General features: G+C 50.7%; 2 protein-coding genes across 5 annotated transcripts in view; both read right to left on the bottom strand.

Moving 5' to 3' along the window:
- Nucleotides 1-856: 856 nt before the first annotated feature.
- On the bottom strand, nt 857-11,003 carry MFSD6L (major facilitator superfamily domain containing 6 like). Its single transcript, XM_055723226.1, has 2 exons — nt 1,858-11,003; nt 857-1,642 (listed from the first exon to the last, which is right to left on the bottom strand). The coding sequence occupies exon 1, from the start codon at nt 8,527-8,529 to the stop codon at nt 6,145-6,147; it is 2,385 nt and encodes a 794-aa protein (XP_055579201.1). The 5' UTR covers nt 8,530-11,003; the 3' UTR covers nt 857-1,642; nt 1,858-6,144.
- A 139-nt stretch (nt 11,004-11,142) lies between these two features.
- PIK3R6 (phosphoinositide-3-kinase regulatory subunit 6) overlaps nt 11,143-20,761 on the bottom strand; it is a 40,880-nt gene continuing 31,261 nt past the window's right edge. For 3 of the 4 annotated variants that reach the window (XM_055723238.1, XM_027813321.2, XM_055723246.1), the window contains 10 exons: nt 20,007-20,463; nt 19,257-19,356; nt 18,366-18,488; nt 17,754-17,864; nt 16,071-16,161; nt 15,292-15,377; nt 14,948-15,038; nt 14,390-14,460; nt 13,332-13,444; nt 11,143-12,577 (listed from right to left, as the gene is read on the bottom strand). In XM_055723238.1, coding sequence (XP_055579213.1) covers nt 12,421-12,577; nt 13,332-13,444; nt 14,390-14,460; nt 14,948-15,038; nt 15,292-15,377; nt 16,071-16,161; nt 17,754-17,864; nt 18,366-18,488; nt 19,257-19,356; nt 20,007-20,463 — 1,400 coding nt within the window. In that variant the 3' untranslated portion in view covers nt 11,143-12,420. The remainder of the gene's footprint in view (nt 12,578-13,331; nt 13,445-14,389; nt 14,461-14,947; nt 15,039-15,291; nt 15,378-16,070; nt 16,162-17,753; nt 17,865-18,365; nt 18,489-19,256; nt 19,357-20,006; nt 20,464-20,761) is intronic. The other variant, XM_014284602.3, reaches the window with a different exon arrangement.

Here is a 20,761-nt window from a genome sequence, read left to right as displayed (position 1 = left end):
CACTCTTCTTCCCAATGAAACAGATCTGTTTGAAATGTCCTTACTGCAACTGGCATAAATCTGAGAAAAATCTTGGAATTCCCATCTCCAAAACCCAGAGAGGAGCTGCTGACTCTTGATCCACTCCAGTGTTTTAAACCAGAACACGTGCAAAGGAGACAGTGCTTCATTCATTGAGGATACTGTGGCATATAAACAAAACGAGGAGATAAAAACTAAGTCTATGCATAAAAAAAAAAAGGGGGGGTGGGGGGTAGAAAGGAAGGACATGGGAGCTGGTGCCCTGGGTTAGAAATGCAGTGGCAATGTCTGAGAGCCGGTGAACCGCGAGCAGCTGCAGCAGCACCTCGCTCCGGCAATCCTCTGAAAATGCAGAAGCACCTCTTGGACCAAGCAACGCAAAGCCACAGGGCCACGGAAGCGTGCTGTAACCTTCCCTGGAGCTGCAATGGTCCTTCTTGGAAAATATAGTTTCACTACTCCAATGAATTGTTCAGGAACGCTCTGAGTGTTGGAAGGCAGCTGCACTGCAATTTTAACTCCCAGGCTCCCAGTTAGGCAGGCAAAGCCCAGCTGAGGGACAGCCATTTCAGGATTTCGTGGTTTGGTTGTTTTAATGTGAAAAATGAGAATAGCCACCAACTGGCTGTTCCTCAGTTCATTAAATGATGAGCATCTGCCATCACTACAATTATGAACTCGGGTCTGAAGTGACTCACCTTGTTTTGATTGCTTCACATTGCAGAGAAAATGAACGTGTAAATGCTTTAATCAGTTTTTCCGTCAAATACTCTACAGGATTACTTTTGCCAAGAGTAGCCAGATCTGCTGTGGATTGCAACTTGAATTCACCACATTCTATATGCTCACTTTGTTCTTAATAAAAACAAGGGATTAAATCAAACCGTCCAGAGTCACACACAAGAATTATGATCCAATTAACACACGCTCTTCGGTCTGCTGTATTGAATGTAATCATTATGCACAAATGCATTTTGCAGAGGTAAATGCAAATCAAGCGCACCACATGGTGCACAGACAGTCGGTGTGCCCCATGCAGCCGGCAGCCCCCGTGGCTCTTTGGTCACCCAGGCACGATCTACATCCTCAGATCCAGGGCTGCAAAGTTTTAATGGGTCTTAAGTTGATTTTCACATTGGTCTGCATGACAGGAGCGTCACCAGCAGCAACACTTTCAGGGCACTAGCAGAACGCTTCTTAGAAGTACCAATATTTCCCTGTATGCAGTCACTTCTCTAAAAGCCAAGCCTCTACACAATAGGAAGTACACAAACACGATAAGCTTATAAACAGAAAATCATCCAGTACCAAGCAACAGTAACACAATCCCCCCAGGCACTTGAAAAGTGCTGACAAGTACAAAGAGAATTAAAACGCAGCTTGGAGAACATTAGGATGGACATGGCCATTTGAAGCTCCTTAAAGAAACAACCTGAGCAGGCAACAGCAAACAGCAGATACCACTATGGCACATTCGACAGATTTGGAGTCTTCAGAAATGCTTCTCAGGTGCTGCCCACGGGGCCCTTCATGGCCAGCTCCGTCAGGCACATCTTGGTGACAGCAGGAAGCTGAGCATTATAACTTGTCACTTGCTCAGAAAGGACCCGAATGCCTATTCCTGCGGAGGGATGTACATGTCAGAATAACCGGTTTGGAGTTATTTAATGAGTTTGTTTTCCTGAGGATTTGTCAAAAAATCAGGTTCGTGTTTCTCAGTTCATTCTTTGAGTATGAAAGTTATTTCAGCATGTGTGTTTCCTGCCTCAAAATTCCTTTTTGTAACGATAAAAAGCCACGTTAACACAAGCTTACTTTCTGCAGTGTTGCACCTACCTCCATAGTTCTGACCTTTCAGTCTGATCAGAGGTGGAAATGTTCTCGAAGTTTCAAGAATGAAGCCATGTCACCGACAGCTCCCCTGTCTGCTGTGCTGGCGAGGTCATGCTAAGGTAACCACGGTTTCTGTTCTGTGATTTCTTCAGGCAAGATTTCTAAATATTAAAGGTGAAGCAAAGGTTAACTTTAAGGTTGTGTCATACTCTACATTTGGGTTCACGGTTTTATGGTCGCAACATAACCGATTTAAAGTAAAAAATCGCCCTTGGCCAGAAAAATCATTCATATTACAGGAAAACCAGGCGCCAGGGAGAAACCACGCACAAAAAAAAGTATCTGTGCCCTGAGAAATGCAGTCTAAATTAGCAGAGATTCCTCTACATTGGCACCCTCTTGATAACTACAGCAATACAGATGCCAAGCTGAGTGTCAAGACATTTCAAGACAGACTCCTCTTCCCCCCGCTGCATTAGTACAACTTTGTGCTCGTGCCAGTCATGGTGAGGAGCTGCCGAATACTTTTAAGAAGTCTAAATGGGACCCATGTTATAAAGGCACAGAATTTTGGTATCATGCTGTAATCGTAATTTACCTAAGACTTCAAATCGGAGTAGGAACATCTTGTCTGTACTTTAAAGATGAACAGAACAAGAAACACTTTTACTAGCAGCACCGAGGGCAGCAGGGATTGTGCCTTGGAGGCATTACACCCCGTCATGGAAGAAAAGACAATTCAAGAGCTTTTGCTTTTAAGATTCAGAACATGCAGAATAACTCCACAGCTCTCAAAAACATCACTCTCCCCTTCTTGTGAAACCACAGCTAATCAGACTTACCTTAAATGGACCATATCTACAATTTTGGGAAATGACTCATTACAAAAATACAAAAACCTCTCTGTGAATTCATCTGGGCAGGTTTCACTACAGTCTACAAAGACACATGATGTGGTTGTTTGCTGAATTATAGAAATCTTTGGAGAACACTGGAAAGGATCTCACTATGCTGATCAGATGCACAAGAAAAATGAACATTTAGAACATTAGAACTGGTGCCCACCAAGTTACCTGATTTCATATTCTGAAAGTGCCACGCTACTTAAGTCACACATAGATGTGAGGTGCACACAGAGAGGAGCTGAAGGAAACATCTGCAATATCCCTTCATAAAACAACTGCTGGAAAGACAGAACCTGCAATAAGTTCCCTTATAACTTGGGAACCAATTTTTAGAAAGCGAGATAAGATGTCTGATGCAATGCGTTACTCAGATTCCAGTTCAGCTGCATCAGCTGTGTACCGAAACTACCTGCAGGGCCTCTAAGTTATTTCACGATAAGCCAAGAGGCTTTTGTCATTTTTTGGCAAATGGTGCCTCATGTAATAAAACTGATTTCCTTGGATCCTTTGAAACTTCTCACAAAGTACACATACATTGAGCTATGTGAAATTTAAAATCTAAGAGCAACAAAGACCGTCATTGTGTGGGATCTGTTCCTCAGCACTGACTATGGTTTGCCTCCTGAGCTCAATTAACTCTAAATGTATTCAGAGAAGAAAGGCACAGCTCAGCTTAAACGCTGGACTGACACCAAGGGGCAAAAAAAGAAAAGTATTTCTACATCTAAGCCTCTGAAATGTACTTAAAGTTCACCGTGACGCAGGCAAACAGTAAAATCTTTTTATAATCGCTTTTAACTTTACAATTGTTTAAGAATAAAAATTTAAAGAAACAGGAGTTTTTACATCAATTTTTTTGGCAAATAGTTGCCAAGTAATGCAAAAATAACTGCTGATGTGGTTGGAAATGCATCATGAAAATCTATTTTCCCCAAAGGCAGTTTGGTTCTTCTTGGTTACATCTTATTCCCAACAGCGTTAAATGCCTTGGCACATTCTTACATCTGCAGGATCAATAAAGACATGCTCAAAGCAAAGTCTCACACAGAACAATTTACACCCACCTTCTTCCTTACCTTTTCGGCTTGCAGGTTCTGTGACCATCAGAGAGAAAGAAATTGAGTCACTGATGCTGTAGAACTCACACACAGAAACTGTATAAACCTCAATGGAAAACCATTTAACCAAACTGGTGAAATTTCTTCAGTGAATGAGCCCTCTGCCACATTTCCATAGCGGTTTGTAGTTTGGAACACATTTCAAACTGTATAAATATGATCCTCTCCTGAATCAGCACCAAATGTGTTTCTTGGGTTAATAATTTTTTTTAAAAAAAACCTTACTATGCAAGTTTATTACACCAAAGTTGGGCCATACCTTACATCCCTTCTGTTCAAAGGGGCAGTGGCTCAGCACACCTAAACATCTGTGACTAAAATGATGGCAGAGGTAAGAGCCCAGGTCTCTGCCAGGCAGCTGGTATCACCTCTCTGCCACAGTTGCAGGACGGCTGGCACAAGCGCTTTTCATTTCAAGGTTTCCCTTTGCAAAACTGGGATTGCAGCAGCCGATTTTGTGCTGAAGCAGATCAAAAGAGCCCGTACCACCCATTTAATTGGCTTCAAATGAGGGCAGCCACTTCCACCTAAAGAAGCAACTGCATCGTAACCATTCCAGCTACTGCTGCAGCGTTTGTCTCATGAAACCACTGACGGCTCTGCGATACGCTGCGTGCAGTTATGTTACTGAAGCCTGATGTCAGATACTCTATTAACAAGTAATTAGATTCCTGAGGTATTATATGATAACAAGGCTGGGATGAATTCTTGACACTAAAATTGTTCTCAACACGAGTTTGAATTCCTGGGAGAAGGTAACATCTTAATAAAAAGTTCCAGCTATTCTTGGCATGAGGACAATTCTATTATAGAGTTATTGTAGTAGAGTATTCTGCATGGCACAGTGGATTTGTGCCAGGAAATCAGAGAGCTAATTACCCTGAAAACATCTGATGTACAGATAATCTGGAATCGATGCACGCAGAGAAAGAGATTATCTTCAATAGCATTACTTTTCCTTGTCTCCAACTGCTTTCTACTGAGTCCAGAACGCAGCAGTGACAGACTGCAATGCCATTTGCATACTACATTTTAAATATGCTTTCAAATAAATATTCTGCTTTTTGCAGCTGCCTGTCTCATGGCTTGTAAAACACTAGGGAGATGTTATTAAAATCCATCCCTCTGCAAAGGAAGGATGTAGTTCCTTGAAGAGGGAAGTACCTAACAAACTGCCAGCAGCTTTTGATGGTAGCTGAAAGGACTGTAAGGCTCAAAGCTCCTCCGCCAGCCTTGCTTAAGGTCTGACATGGATTTTTTAACGAGATCAGACCAGCAATTTTTCGTTTGTAAGCAAATCTTCCCTATTGAGGTTGAAATCTGTGTGCTTTTGAGGTTAAGGCAAGGCAGATAAGGCAGCTTGAGGCTCCTTCTGGACTTGGCAGGCCCTGTTCAGCACAGATTTAGTTCTAAACGGGAAACGTGAGAAGAGGGCTGCCCGCAGGCCAAACGGACCCAGGGAGGATCACCAGCTTCAACCAGACCAACTCAGCCAGCAACAAGCTCCTTCTCAATGAATATTGCCCTATGCTAATTCCCAGCCCACCGGAGTTACTGGAACCAGGAGGGAAGACTGCTTCCTGGCCAGCCTGAACACTAGGTGCCACCTTAGGTAAACAAGGAACTCCACGGGTTGCTCTGCGGCCGTCTGAATGGGACGGCCAGCGAGCACCGACTGTGAGCAGACCTGGCAGGTTTTTTTCCAACAGATGCCAATGCAGAATCATACTTGAATCCCAAAACATGAGAAGACAGACAGTCTGTAGCAAAACCTAATTTTACAAATCAAAGCAGAGCAAATGAACCATTTTTTTTATTCACATCCCTTATTTAGCACAAAGAGTTCACAGAAATAGCACCTTGAAAAAGTTTAGTGTGCTGTTAGCATTACAGTGTTTTTTGTTCAATTGTGTCCAAGTACAGGTCACAGGCTGTCACTCACTGTTTCCACAGCATCAGCTCTGGGGAGCAAGAATTTAATCAAGTTTGCTTTTTGACTAAAAACTTAGCTACATTCATTTCGGCAAATGTATATCTGAAATACCTTGATACGATTTTGGAAGCAAAATCATTAAGTTTAAAGAGGAAAAATTACTACAAGAATACTATAAATTAAGAAAATAAAAAGATTTAGATTTTTTTTTTTTAAATACAAATCTGTCCTGTCAGATATATACTGCATATATTTAGCACTTTAGAATTAACGTCATTTCTGGGCATCCTCATCATACCACGTTATCACTCCACTCCCTACATTCAAGTACAGTTTAGCTGATCCCATGCTTTTGTGACCAATTCCTGTTAAAGCTTTCATCCTTCATAGCTTTTACCAGCCAGTCCCTCTCGTTCTCCTCATCAGAGTCACTCATATCACTGGAATCAGCAGCCAGGAGGCGAGAATAATTAATTTTTTTCTGCCGTGGCAATTTAGATTGGACAATTAAAAATAAGAAGAGCCACAGCACCAGGCACACGCAGCACACCCTGTACAGAACTGCCAGGCCAAAGTATTTCACGACAAATCCTCCTGCAAAACTGCCCAAGCTTGCTCCTCCACCATAGCAGAGGCCCTGGAGAACAGTGTGCAGGGACCTCTCCATGCCTGGCGTGGCTATGTCATCCACCGTCATGTTAACCGCCCACCACAAAGCACCACTACTGAAGGCGGATAAAATCTGAATAAGGAGAGCTGACCACACAGTCCACAAGAAGGAGTAGCACAGAAGCTGGATTGCCAGGAGGCTTAGACTGACTGCAACAATTTTGCTGCTCGAGAAAGTCCTCAGCAACTTCCCTTTGAAGAAATAAAGCAAAAATTCAGCCAGGAGCCCAACGGCCACGAAAAGCCCCATGTACAGCTCGCTGCTGCCTTGGTCCTGCATCTGCCAGAAGAGAAAGTTGTGCACCACAGAGCCAGCCATGCCAGTGAGGAAGACGGTGATGGTGTACAGGATTGCTTGGCTGTCGCTCCACAGTAGGGCCAGGGCTTTGGCCGTTTTGTTAACACGGTCAGCTTTCTTGGGAACGTGGATGGGAAAAAAGACAGTGACGAGCAATGACAGCGTTATCAGGAGTGCGTAGCCATAGAAGTGGACAGCGAGGCGAGTGATTGTAGCGCTGAGGAAGCAATTCAGGTGATCCACAAATATGGCAATGCCGCAGGCACCTACAGATGCACCCAGGTAATTCCAAATCCACAGCCTGGCATACCTGTCAGTCGCATCAACAAAGTCGAGATATTCATAGAGACTCTCATCTACTGTCCATTCCAGAGAGGTAGCCAGCAGTTCCCAAAGCACAACAATACCCAGTACGATAAGAAAAATCTGATGCTCTCTGTCCAGAAAGATGTATTGCACTGCCTCGAAGCTGACACCTCGAGTGTCTTTCTGGTGGTCTGAAAGGTTCCCAGGCACATTAGTATCTCCAACAGTAGGAAGAGTTATGTTAAACAACGAGGGCTCATTACTTTCAGTAGCATAAAGGCTGCCTTCAGCATTCCCAGCCAGGTCTGTTACAGCGGGAGCCAGACTGCTGGTTTCATTCCTGACTCCCGGTGAGGGGGGTCTGTAGGAGGGCAGCATCCCTGCTTCCCGGGTATCCTGGTTAACTGCTGTCACCGAGGCTGCCCAGCCCGAGGGACCATCCCAGGAGACGTTTGTCCTTGTGCCATCCTCACCGTCCTCACCGGCCCCTCTGCCGCCGCCGCCGAGCGCACCTGGCCGGCCGGCCGGCCCCTGGGAGGCAGGGCTGCTCACCGCTGCGCCCCCGCTCGCTGTCAGGGCTGCAGAAGCCGTTCCCACCGGTTCTTTCGACCCAGCACCGACGCTCAGAGCGGCGTCGGTGCCGGCGGCAGCCCCGGTGCGGCCCGGCTGCCGGCTGCCGCTGCAGAGCCGCCCCCCCGCGGCCCCGGGGGCCGGCGGGACCAGGGTGAGCAGCAGCCCGGCCGCCGCCGAGCCCAGCAGGCAGCCGGCGACCAGGAGGCGCCGCTGGCGGCGGCCGCGGGGGCAGCGGGAGCAGAGCGGGGCCCCGAGCGCGGCCGCCAGGCCCCGGGCGCCGGCCACGACGCCCACCAGCGCGGCGGGCAGCCCCAGGTGCCGCAGGTACAGCGTCAGAAACGGGGCGGCGCAGGCCCGGCCCGCGCCCTGCAGCACACGGAACAGGCCCGAGAGGGCCAGCGCCCGGCCGACGTCCCACTGTTGGCTCATGGCGCCGCCGCATGCTCCTCCCGCGGGCACCGGCGAGCGGACGCGCACCTGCGGGCCCCGCTCCGCCCCACCGGGCCGCGCTGCCGCACCTGCCCGCCGCGGGGCCCGGCCCGCACCTGCCGCCCGGCCCGTTGCCAGGAGACGGCGGGCGGGGGGGGACAGCGCCGCCTGGCGGCCGGGAGGAGAGCGGCGCCGGGCGGGGCGGGGCCGGGCGCCCCAGCGGGCTGTGCCGCGTGTCGTGTCACGGGCCCGTGCCGACAGCATCACGGGGGCCATCGCGACACCGACATCCCGCGGAGCTGGTTCCGCGACACAACAGCAGCGCAGCGCAGCACAAAGCGGCAGAGCCTCGCTTCTGATGAGCCCAAAGCAAGGCATGGGGAGACAGCATCCTGCTGGCTTTGGAACACCCTTCGGAGGGGCTGTTCCCCGGCTCTGCTCCATCCCACCCCGGAGGCTGCGCTCCTCCGGCTTTGGGGTCTGTCCGCTGCGGAGCACGGGCAGGTGGGACAGCCCGGGCAATGGGCACCTGCGGAAGGCTCAGCCAGTTCAGCCAAGGAAAGGGAAGAACTGGCCATAGGTCAGCCACCATCCGCTGGAGAGCCGTTTGCAACTCTGCTCAGCGTCAAGCTGGGCATGCAGAGCACCGTTGGGGGCATTTTGATGTAACAAAGACAAGTGTGATATAATGGCTTAAATAAATGTATTCAGAAAGGACTTTGACAGGCTGGGAGTCTTTCCAAGGAGGTGGGGAATCCTGCCAGGTGAAACCCCTAACACAGCTGCGCCGGGAGGGTTTGTGCCTCCAAGCCCTGCCTCCAGGCTGCGTTATTTATGAATGCACCCTGCACTCAGGTTTCTGTGCTCTCCCAGTCTTCAGGCAATTGTGTCCACCCTCATCCCCTTGAGGTCCACCTGCCACGTCTCTCCAGACATTTCACCCAGACCATACACAGAAGGTGACGCTGCTCCGAAGCCAGCAGTTCCTGGGTCCAGGGTATACCTGCACACTGTTCCTGTTCTGTGGTCACTCTGTGATCTGCATTAGCTGCCCATCATTTCCAGCGGTAAATAAAACCACCTGTGAAATTCTCTCACGGCTGGGCTAACTCATTAGTGCGAGTTCATGAACTGTTTCTGCTCTGTCAATGAGCAGCTCTCCTGCAGTCGGTTGGATCACCGGGCTTTAAGGGATGTCTGGAGAAAACCAGTGTTCCACTTTTCCCAGCCCAAGCCTCCGTGTGCTGGCCCTGGTCAGGGAACAGGGTGTTTTGAAGTAACAAACTCTGAGGGCAACAGGCTGCGGGGACATTGTATCGGCACCGAGGGGATCGAGGGGCAGCCAGCATGGGCGCTATGCTCTGCTGCTTCCGAGTTGCTGCAATTCAGCCATTTCTGCCCATCCCGTCACAAAGGAGCTCTTTGGCCACAAAGTCTCTCTATGTAACAGAGCACGCGGGTGGGGAGGAGAAGACATCAGCCAAATGACGCTGATGTTTGTCTTCTCCTACCAGCTTATTCCTCACCCATGCTAGCCACATGCAAACATAAAAAGCCAACGAAACTGAGTTTCTGCTGAGTTTTTTCATTTTTTTTAATTGGCATGAAAAGGATTGCACCTTCTGATACAGATCATCTCTGACACCTATACAAATAACTTATAATCCATCTACATCATTTACAACTGTACAGAGTAAACTCTGGGCACCACAGACCACGCTCCAACCCAGCGCATGGTCTCTTGGCTTTGTAAGCATTTACCTTGTGCACCAGGGTACAGGAACCCCCCAGTGAAGCCCCAAAGAGGCAGAGGTGTCAAGAGTCACTGGTCACCCCTTAAACCCTGTGTCACCCTACGCAGCAGCTCACAGAAAAACAGCTGGTGCAAGCAGGCATTTCGTGGCTCATTTCTGAGCCTCCTGCCTAGTTCCAGCTTCCTTCAGGGCCAAAATGTTTGCTGTCTAAGCCCAGCTGGGCATCAAAATATTGGTGGTCATCAACAATTTTTGACCTGTGAGGTGAAAAACAGGACTGAAGAACTAAATGCCGTTGCTGAGCTTTTGCAGCCTAGTGACTCCTCTGGGGGGAGATTAATGCTCGGGGACTGTGCCTGGCTCAGCTGGGAGTGAGTGGCTATGTCTGCCAGCATTTCAAGGTATCTTCCTTAGGAAACGGTCTTGTTGCTGTCGCCCAACATGATTTTTCAGCTGTTGGTGCTGGTTTGGTATGAAATATTTCTTGGGACCTGGAGGTTTTTTATGCTGCTAAATAACCCACCAGCTGCAGGCAGCTCTGGAGCTGCTGTGCCCCCAGTAGTGTATTCCAGCATGGTTCTGGACTGCACTGGTGCGTTCAAAGTGAGAGTGAGTAAACTTGCAGCTTGGGAACAGAAGCGACAATGCCTGCTGTGCCAGGTGACAGCAGGAGCAGGAACACAGCAGCCCTGTGCTTGTCGGCAAAGACAGACCAGGGAAGCCTGAGACTGAACCCCCAAAGCCTTGTGCACATGGCAAGAAATGCAAGGAAGATTTCCACAAGGAAGATTTCCAGCCAAGACATCCCACCAGCTCAGAGCAGTTCTGCATAAGGGAAACTCCTCTCCAGAACCCCAGACTGGCATTCCTGCAGGTGGGCTCCTTGTGCCACGTGTGGGTGGTTAAGCAGAAGTGACTCCCCAGAGGTGCAGCTCCCCAGGGCTGGGCAGACCTAGCACAGACAGGGCAGGGAGTTGGATTTGTCACCAGCGAACAGAGGTTTGCCAGTGCCACTGCAGCTGGGCCAGCATCACCCTGTAGCACGGAGCTGGCTCCAGGGACAGCCAGAGATGACTGGGAAGAGCTGCTATGCACATATACAAAGCTAAAGGACACTTTCTTTGGGCTGCTGATCCAAGCAAGCACCCCTGAGTGAAGGCAACCCAGGTAATGAATTATCTGGGAGCTGAGAGAATAAAAAAACCCAATAGTGTCATAGAAGGAACACCCCCAAATCCCTCCAACGTGAATCTGGGGAAGGTTTCCCAGAGACGCTCCAGAAACCACAGGTCACATTCAGAAAGTCAATAAATACACACCATTTCTTCCATTATTTCAGCCTGCCACAAACTGGAACAAAGGCAGGGTCCTCCTACACGATCATCCTTGACACTGGGTTAGTCTGAGCCTGGGTGGAAGCAGCAGCTGAGCTGTCCCTGCTCAGCCTGGCTCCTCTGCCAATGAGGAGAGGGTTTCTACACCATGGTAGCAGCAGAAGTAAGGAACAGAGAAGTCCTGCAGGCATCCTGCCCATCCAGCAATCCCAGGAGCACCACTCCGCTCTCGTACATCTCTTACCTGCACAGCAGACAGAGAACAAACCAGGACCCCAAGGCAGACTGGGCGCAGAGGTATTGTTGGCTGGCCTCACGGAGGGACTCCGTGGGGTTGTAGGTGGTTGTTCCTGGGACGTACACCTGGAGAGATGCAGCTGCCACTCGTGAGGCTCCGGACCAGATGTGGAGAGGTTGCACAGCCAAAGCCACAGCAAAATCCCAGATGGACTCAAAGGTACAGCTCAGACATCGAAGAGCTCTTGTGCAGCCTCCATTGTCTGCTCAATGAAGGTTTCTTCTTCCAGCCGACCCGTACCATTCAGTGAGCGTATCCCACAGCACTGCCTGGGCTGTTCTTGCCTCGTTCATCACTGCCAAGCACCGCACTAGATTTCCCATGTCTCTGTTTCACACCATTCACCACTACTTTGTGTGGCCCCTTTGAAACAACAGCAGGTTTTCCACCAACTTCCATAGAAGCTGCATTAAACACAGATGCTGTCTGGTTGTGCTCAGGCTTACAATGAGGTTTCCTAGATCAGTCAGGGGAATAATTGCTGGTTTGCCCAAATACATCACCCCGTGCCAGCATGAGGAGTTTGCTGTGCAGAACCCTGCACAACAGGCCCTGATCCCCTGCCAGGCTGTGAGACATCACCGTGACAAATATTACTGATAGCGACTGCTCTCTGACCCACAAGCACAGCAAGCACCATCACCTCAGCTGTATTTTCCCCAGTCTTCCTGAAATAAGGAAGCTCAAAGGTTTTCCCTGACTTGTGCAAAAGGTTAAAACTCAGTTCTCCAGCAACGGTCTGCCCCTTGCCACGGGGTGCTCTCTGGGGTCATCACTGTCACTCAGCAGGGCACGGCTGCCCTCCCTGAGCCCGATCCTGAGCTGCTTCTGCAGCTTTTGCACCATTATTGTAAAATCACCGCTGGTGGCTTTTAGTGTGTTTTCTTTTTCCACCTCCTTTGTGATGACCCAACGTCATGTCTCTCACATCAGCTTTTTCTCATTTTTGTCATTGGATGATGCCTGCAAATGTGTTGATAGGCAACAGCAGAGACTTGGGCATGTATTTCACAAGCCCCACATCTTCTGTTTCGTGCAGGTTGAATTTCATTGTCCTTGTCTTTTGCAGGCAGTAGCTGGGCTCTAGGCAAGGGGACACTTCCACGCTGCAAGAGCACAAGAACATATTTACTGCAATGTGCAAATCCGCCCTTGCGGGCTGGAGGCTCATTTGGACTGAACGTCAGGTCTCTCCACTGACTGCAGAGGGAGGGCTGTCATATTGAGACGGGCAGCTGCTTTTATGCTTTTCAACTGGTTTTGGCTAGAAAGATGAGTTGATGTGTATTAGTGTTTGACCACAAAACCAGTGTCCTTGACCTGGCTCAGCCTGATTCTCAGGAATTCATATTTTATGTTTGCTCCACATGGTCTGTGGACCTTAAACCACCTGTCTCTTTGCTTCCAACACATCACATGTTGCTGCAGCTGCTACAGGCACATCGATCCCTGCTGTTTTCACAGTGCTGAATTCTCTCTCCCTACCTTCACATGCTTGAGCCTATGGTGAGGAATGCAGTCAGTGGGGAGAGCTTCAGCTCCACAGTATAATCAAGGAGATCCAAGATCTCAGGTTGTCCCTGGGAGTGCCTATCCTTCTGCTGTCTTAACGACAGCACCTTAAAAGGGAAGAATCATTTTGTTTTGCACACCATCACCCAAACCCACAAAGGTAGAGGAGCACCACTCTGCCCTGCGTTCCCTTGGGAAGCGATGTATTTGCCTGTGGGTCTTTTGTCATGCGTGAAGATCAGGACTAGGACTCCCTGGGAAACAGCTCCACCACCTTGGGAGCCCTTCCAGAGAGGAAGGCGAGGTCACCAGTGAGATCACAGAGCCTGGCACGTGTGGCATTCTCACCTGATCACGTTCCTGTAGACTCTTCTGCTGTCCTTGTCCAGACACACCGTGAAGGGCCTCTGCTCTGTGCTCCTGATTTTGATATTGCATGTTTTCAACCTGTTTGCCACAGCCTGGATACAGAGGAGAAGGAGGAAGAGCCCAGTGAGTGTCTTGCTTCCCTTCCCTTGGGTGGCTATGGAACCGACTAATTATGACATTTCTCTCTCTCTTTTTTTTTTTTTTTAATCTCAGACGTGACATAAAGTTAATCCTTTTTCTGTAATCACAACTGTAATCACAATCTGGTCAAATCTTTCAAGGGCAACCTTTCCAAACTGGCAACGCTTGCACAAGTTGAAAGCTTTGGGATGTTGGATGTGGGGTATGGTCTGTTCTCCAGGCCCGTGGTGTATCTTTGTGGAGAGCGTGGGCTGCAGTACCTCGGTGTTTCCAAAAGCCAGGTGAAAATAAGGAAAAGTGTGCTGACTAGCTAAAAATACCAGCTAAGAGACTGGAAGCTCCAGGGCCCAAATGACCAAGGCACAGTAATACTTACTGCCACCCAAATGGCAGTGACACATTCCCACGGGGCAGCGTGTCCTCTGGGGTCAACTTGAACTCACATGTAAAATGAAGAGGACAGGAACCCAAGTTTTTAATCCCACCTCTTGCAAAGTCATCTTTCTGAGCTGGCAATTAGATTCATTGACCTAATGGAGTTGATCACAAAACTATATAGACCCTTTCCTGTACTCGGGTGGAGCCACAATGACTGGGACCAAGCTTTCTTTCTCCACTTTGTCCCTGGGGTCACAGAATAACCCCAACAGCAGTTCTGTCCTTCAGGGTCTCCTAAGACAGGATACAACGTGGCATTGACCGGCAAGGATGGCATCTGGTGCTTTGGCTCAGAAATCCAGACTTTTCTATGGAAATTCATTGCAAAACACTCTCTGAGCAGGGTGGCCCCAAGACCACCTCGTCCCCACAGGGTGTTCCCCCTTCCACTGCTGTCATAAGGGATTTCCATGCACTGGCCAACCCCTCCAGGGCTGTGAGCATCCACAGCTACTTACCGAGAATGATCGTCCTGACAAGTTGTTGATCCTAATGATTTCAGTGATGTTCACGTTCAGACACACCAGGTCTGCAAGAGAAGCAGCATGTTAGCCTCGGGCCATGGCACATCTCAGCTCAGCTTGGAGTGGGGCTGCTGCCAGATCCCGCGTTTTGGGTGCATTGCCAGAGGTCCGTGGGACACACAGAACAACAGAAAAGGAAGACTTTAGCAAGGTCCATGGGCTAAGGGTTTGTGTGGGATCATGCTCAGGGTGGAAAACTCAGAGGCTATGCTAAAGGCAAGGTGAAAGAGGAAGGCTGCAGCAAGAGGAAGGTGCTGCCAAGCCTAGATTCAAGTTACACCGGAACCCCACATTACAGGGAACCCCAGACACGTCATTCCCGAGAAAACACACAACCACAGACCATGGTGACACCAATACATGCATGTCACTGATTCAACCCCCCCCAGCCCAGGCACAATTTGCGCTAAATATCATGGTCAAATTTATTCTATCAAGCACCAGAAAACCCAGCAAACCCTCTTCACATAGTTCCGAGCAGGAAGAACCCACCATCAGCCTCATCAGCAGGGATGGCTTTCATCACCAGACCCGTGGAGCGGAGGGACACCGCCAGCTCCTTCGACCGGTCGCTCAGCACAACCTGCAGGCAAGGCTCTGTTAATGCCCCCAGGCAGCGAGGTGAGATGGGGAGAAGTCTGGGGGCAGGTTTTCACAAATGCAAGGTTAGCCAACAGGCTTTTAAAGTTCACCACAACCTGCGGTGAGGTCTCTGTCCTCTCCTGGAGTGCAGCTCCAGAGGGAAAAAGGACTAGAGCACTCCTTTTGGGAGATCAGTGCCATGCTGGGGATCCCTGTGAGCAGAGATGTTTTGGGCTGCTGAGAGCCCCACTTACCTTTCTGTATGTTACTGTGAGATCTATGCCAGGGCCATCCAGGGTTGTTTTCTTCTTGGTCATGTTTAACTCTGCAAGGAGGGAACCTGGTAGGATTGAGGTTTCACTTGTCCCACCTGTCTGTGGTCAGCAGGGAGGGGTCCTCCCCTGGGACAAGACACCCCCTCCATCACACAGCAGTCGTGGTCTGGCACACCGATCCTTCGCACCTTGCCTACAAGAGCTGAGACTCTGTACACTCCACAGGTCCAGTGAGACGGACTCACCCGAGGGTCTGTGCCCACCCACAACGGCAAACAGACGTCAGATGGGACACGGGGTGCACTGGTGGAAGGGCTGGATGTGACCTCTGTAACGGTCCAGCCTTCAAGCACCCTTTTCCCATCACTGGCAACTCAAGGAAGCTGAATTGCTAATAGGGAAAACATCTGTCAAAGGGGGTGGCTATAAATCCCAGGTTGTTTCCTCAATAAAAACATGGTGCTGGCCCAACTTCAGAGGGTCCTGAAGCCAGCCAGAGGCACAGTCTACAAAACCCGGTTGAGACCAGGAGCCAGTGACCACAAGGTCTCTCATTTAGCCTGGTGTCATGAGCCTGAGAGGGAGATGGAGATGTTTAGGGAAGTCTCCTGCTCGTCATGGAGCAAGGGATATCGCCCCATGGCATGGCCTTGACTGCTGCAGGCTGAAGGACAGGGTGAGCGGGAGCTGGGGCCAGCAGGACCCCTCCCAGGGTGGCAGCCCCTGCTGCAGGGCTCAGCGTGGGGGGACGCACGCACCTCTGTAGGAGATGCTCTCCTGCACCTGGGTGCGCAGCTCCGTGAGGAACACATCCTCGGCTGGCTCCTGGGCCGGGTCATTGAAGAAAATCTGAAAGAGAGGAAAATCTTTAAGAACAGCTCCTCCTGGGTCACCAGACCAAGCGTGTGGCATCACACAGAGCTTGTGGCATGAGCAGGTTCTCCAGAGCGCCCAGGTGTGGCACTGGGAGAGGGAATCTTTGAGTTCACCATAGCAGCCCGTGGAGTGGAAGGAACTGCTGTTGCTCTGCCTCCTGAAGCCCAGGAGCACGGCAGGCTGTGGCCGAGGGTGGTGGACCTGGCCAGCAGAGCCAGGGCAGTGTCCCCTGCCACTGGGTGTCACTGTGCACTCACAGACCAGTCCATTCCCAGCACCTGCCCACCCGCAGCCCAGGTCCAGGGGAGCAGCTTGACTGACTGCAGATGCTGGCTTGGCTTCAAGGCATGGCATCTCTGCCTGAGACGCCTACGTCAACTTGTCACTTCAGACCTACGAATTATTTTCTTTTTACGGGTTTGTTTCGAGCAAATTGTGAAGATAAGGTTCTGAGGAACCTCACCTAGCTACACCTAGACTTATGTCTGACTCCTGTGGGACCTGACCCTCACTTCCAGGAAAATTCTCTGCAGCCAAAGAGGAGGAGCAGCGTGGTCTTAACCAAAGAGGCAAAACAGGCTTAGTGTTTCCAGATGAAGCAGCCTCACACCCTGTATGACAACAAGGTAGGTTAGGTGCCTTTATCTGAAAACCACATCTGGAGTCAGTTCCTCTTCCCCTGCTTGACTCACCCACTCTCATGCCTGCTTTTGATTTTTGTCTTGGAGGAGAAATGAGTGGAATAAAAATTCACCAAAAAACCCACATCCCCAGCCGCACAAGCTGAGGACCAGGTGCTCCCATTGTTTAGAATCTACTTGTTATCAGTTCGAGTCCTGGTGATGCTCTATCAGGAGTTACCAAAGCTCTTCCAGCTTTTTGCAAGCCACATGCCAGTTTGCTCATTAGTGGCTGCTCCTGCTGCAATAGGTTACCACGTTGGCTACAGGTAGATTAAAAGGAGACACATGCATCAATGCCACCCCCTAAGCTTTGACGGGGGGGGAACTGCCAGAGGAGCAGATGGGGGGGTTGCATGACTGAATACAGTAGTTCTTTGCTCTCATATCAAGTGCCAGGTCTCACTCTGATACCATTTCAGAGAAAAGCTGGCAGGAAATAAATAAAATGGTGTTTCAGGAAGCCCTGCAAAGCCCCTGCAAGGTACAAGAAGTAGAAAACAAGAAGTTTTGGCAAAACCACTCAGAAAACTCCTGTTTGCTCATAGCGTCTAAAGCAGCAGGAGATGCCAGAGCTCCCTGGGCAAACCTGAATCCAGTGGAGCAGGAAATCTGTGTCCTTACCAGGTAATTTCAAGGCTCACTTTGCTGACCTGTCTGATCCTGAAATAGCCTTCCTGGGACCATTGACTCCAGCTGAGCTCTGCAGCAGGAGTCGCTAGATCCAGGAGCTTGGCAAGGAGGGGACAGGCTGGGGAGCATGGGGACCCGGCTCAGATCTGCTGTAAGCCCCCAGACCCCACTGGCTTTGCACAGCTCTGCCCACAGCCGGGCTCTGCAAGCTCTTGCAGGGCCACATGAAGGCACAAGGGTTGCAGCACCCACCTTCACAGTGTAGACCTGGAAGCAGACAGGCTGGGTGCCCATGCGAACGTAGTAAGCGATCACATCGGTGATGAACAGATCAGTCACAAGATGTTTGCTTGGAGAGGAAGGCTGGGGGGGCAAATCACGTTATGGATCACCCACAGTCAGTTCTCAAAAACACTGCCACAAACTCTTATGTCTTCCTAGATAATGAGCAATGTCGCCCAGGGCAGCACTGACCTGCTCTCCCACAACTAGCCAAAGCGCGTGGGAGAAACGAAGACTTACACCCACCTCCCAGCCTTTCTGCAAGCTATCAATGGTGGCTCAAACTGCCAGGAAATGAGAGCTGGGGCTATTTCAGCAATGCCTCATTTACATTTTCTTTCTTGAAACCTGCCATTTCCTATCCCTTGACCAAAAAAAACCCTCTTTGAATGCAGCAAATGGGTTTTGTGGGCTGTGGCAGCATCAGCCGCATGCACCTTTCTGGGTGCAGGGCACTGGGGCGGGTTGGCAGCCGCTGTGTGGGGCACGGAGGGGCCCTGCAGGGCACGAGCTCATCTTCAGTCTGGCAGATGTGTTTGGGAAACTGGCTGGGCTGGGGAGGTGGGAAGGTTTCACTCGTACCATGGCGGCCAGCTTGGGAATCACGTGGCACAGAGTATTGATGTTGCTCTCGTACCATGGGTCAGCTCTGCCCAGGTAGCCGGCCACCTCGCAGAGCTCCTCGTCACCGGTGGCAGCATGGTCCTGCAGGAGAAACACACGGCTCAGGGTATGATCATGGCTCAAAATAGCCATAGAAAAGGCAGAGGGAGCTGTGGCACGAACACCCCATGGGCAGCTCCCCCATCCCTCCCGCTTCCCTGCTTGGTCCAGAAAAGATGGCAAAACACTTCTTGCAGCACTCCTTTAGCAGGTGCTCGAGAACAAAAACTAAGTGAAGAATGGAAGGAAGAAATACTCTTTTTAATAATGGCACGTTTGTCAGGGCTCACAGCCAGCTCTAGGCCAGCTTAAAATACTGTGAGGAGTGCAACCACTTATTTATAGCTGTCTTGAGGCTGTCAGAGGGGAAGAGATGTGCCCAAGATAAACTGCTAGGTAGTGGCTTGCAGAACTAAAACTGGGGCCGTGACCAAGCAGGCAAAGCTCTAGGTAAGGGGCACCTGCTTCCCTTAAGTGTTTGGGAGGTGAAGAGCATCAGTCATTTATTAATGACATCCCTTGATCCTCCTATAGTTGGGGCACAGAAGCAGAACTGATGCCATCACTAGGCTGTGAGTTATCACCTGTCAGGGACTGGAGCAACCCGAATGTCTCCAGGGCTGATGGATTCCCGAAGACAGTCTGCAAATGGAGCCCAGCCGCCCTGCCTTGGCTCCCATCCTCCTTGTTCTAGGAACAAGGCATTAATGGACGTGAATTCCTGTAACCCCCTCCCTCTTCTTCCTCCAAAAACACCATCATTTGCTGGCAGCCAGCGGCAGCAGCCAGAGCTGCCAAGCCCAGACTCACCGTCATGGCCAAGGTGTTTGGCTGCCCTGTCACCACTGGGATGTAGTAGAACTGCAGGTTCAGCCTGGGAGTCAGGAAAACTCTCCGTGTTTCTCGTTTCCTTGAAATGGAAAAATAAATAGCCGTGTCACAAGGGGAAGGTGGAAGAACATGGCTTTTGGCCAAGGCTGGGCAGTGCCAAGAGACCGCAGCTGCTCTGCACCAGGAGCGCATGCCCTGCACGCACGCCTCCCTTGCCCAGTGCAACAGGATAGCAGTAACGCCCCCGGGCTCTCAAACTGAGCAAGGCGAGATGGTGGGGGTAAGGGGCATCCCACAGACAGGCTCTTGGCTGGGACTGGTGGTCCCATCTGCACCCAGCTCTGCTGCCTGCACTGTGACTCAGTCCCACCCCATGCTGCTCTCCTGGCCCAGGTGAACCAGCTGGGAAGAGCCAGCTGGAAAAAAGCTTTTCTTTAGAAGTTTTCCCTTTTGCACAGAAAAATGTCTTGCCTCCTTTATGGTTCATTTAACCTATTCTATGGGCAGAAGGGAAAAAGCCTCACTGCGTGCATCACTTGGGTCAACAGAGCCAAATGGTGCCATGCAGCCAGGGGAGTCAGATGCATTTGGGTGCAAAATACCTGAGTCTCACCCTGCCCCAGGTACTGCTGGAGCCCAACCCCCTCCCCAGCCATCTTGGAGAAGATGCAAAGCCCACACTCTGTCCTCCCTTCCCCCAAGCCACCAGAAGCCATGGCTGCTGGTTACCTCAAAGAGTGGTAGGCTTGGGCCAGGCGCCCTAGGACCCGGTCGTCCCCCAGCAGCACGATGCGAGCAGTGTGCAGCCTCTGGAGCGGGGCTGCAGGCTCCGGGGTGATGCCTGGTCTCCTCTGCAGCTTCACCGGGGACTTCGTCCCGGCACCGTTGCAGCCAGCCTGCAGGAAGGCCATGCTCTCCAGTGGCGACGGCTTTTTTTTAATGCCACCCTTCCTGTGGAGCCGGGATTGCTCTGTTTCAGCACCGCAAGGGGCAAAAGGCTCCTCGACTGCCATGAGCAGGTCTCGTTCGATGCCACTGTCAGTGGAGAGCACGGAGAAGCGGGTCTGCTCGCAGCACTCGCAATCCGAAATGATGTCCTGGATCTCGAAGTTGTCCAGGTCCTGGCTTAGGCAGTCGGGTTCGCAGCTCTGCGACAGCGGGCGGATGAACAGCACCAATTCCTTCCCTGCAGGCAGAAGGGAGCTTGAGGAGGGAAATACAACCAAAGCCAGGCTGAGCATAATCCTGCTCAGCACCCCTCCTCTCATGCAAACCGCAGGGCCAAGACCTCCACCAGCAGGTCCAAGAGGAGTCAGTCTTTCAGTCCTGTTTCACACTGTACCATGAAAAGAGCTCAGTATCACTCATATCATGTACTGTGGGCACATCCTGCTCAGCCTCTCCCACAAGGATCCTCTCCTTGTCTCCTTCACCCCTCTCCCCCCACTAATCCCCTGATCTGACCCCAACACCGCACAAGTAGG

This window comes from Falco cherrug, chromosome 1 (assembly GCF_023634085.1).
Source record: "Falco cherrug isolate bFalChe1 chromosome 1, bFalChe1.pri, whole genome shotgun sequence".
Classification (NCBI taxonomy): Eukaryota; Metazoa; Chordata; class Aves; order Falconiformes; family Falconidae; genus Falco; species Falco cherrug.
The sequence above is the reverse complement of the archived record's forward strand: the minus strand, read 5'-3'. Positions and strand labels throughout refer to the sequence as shown.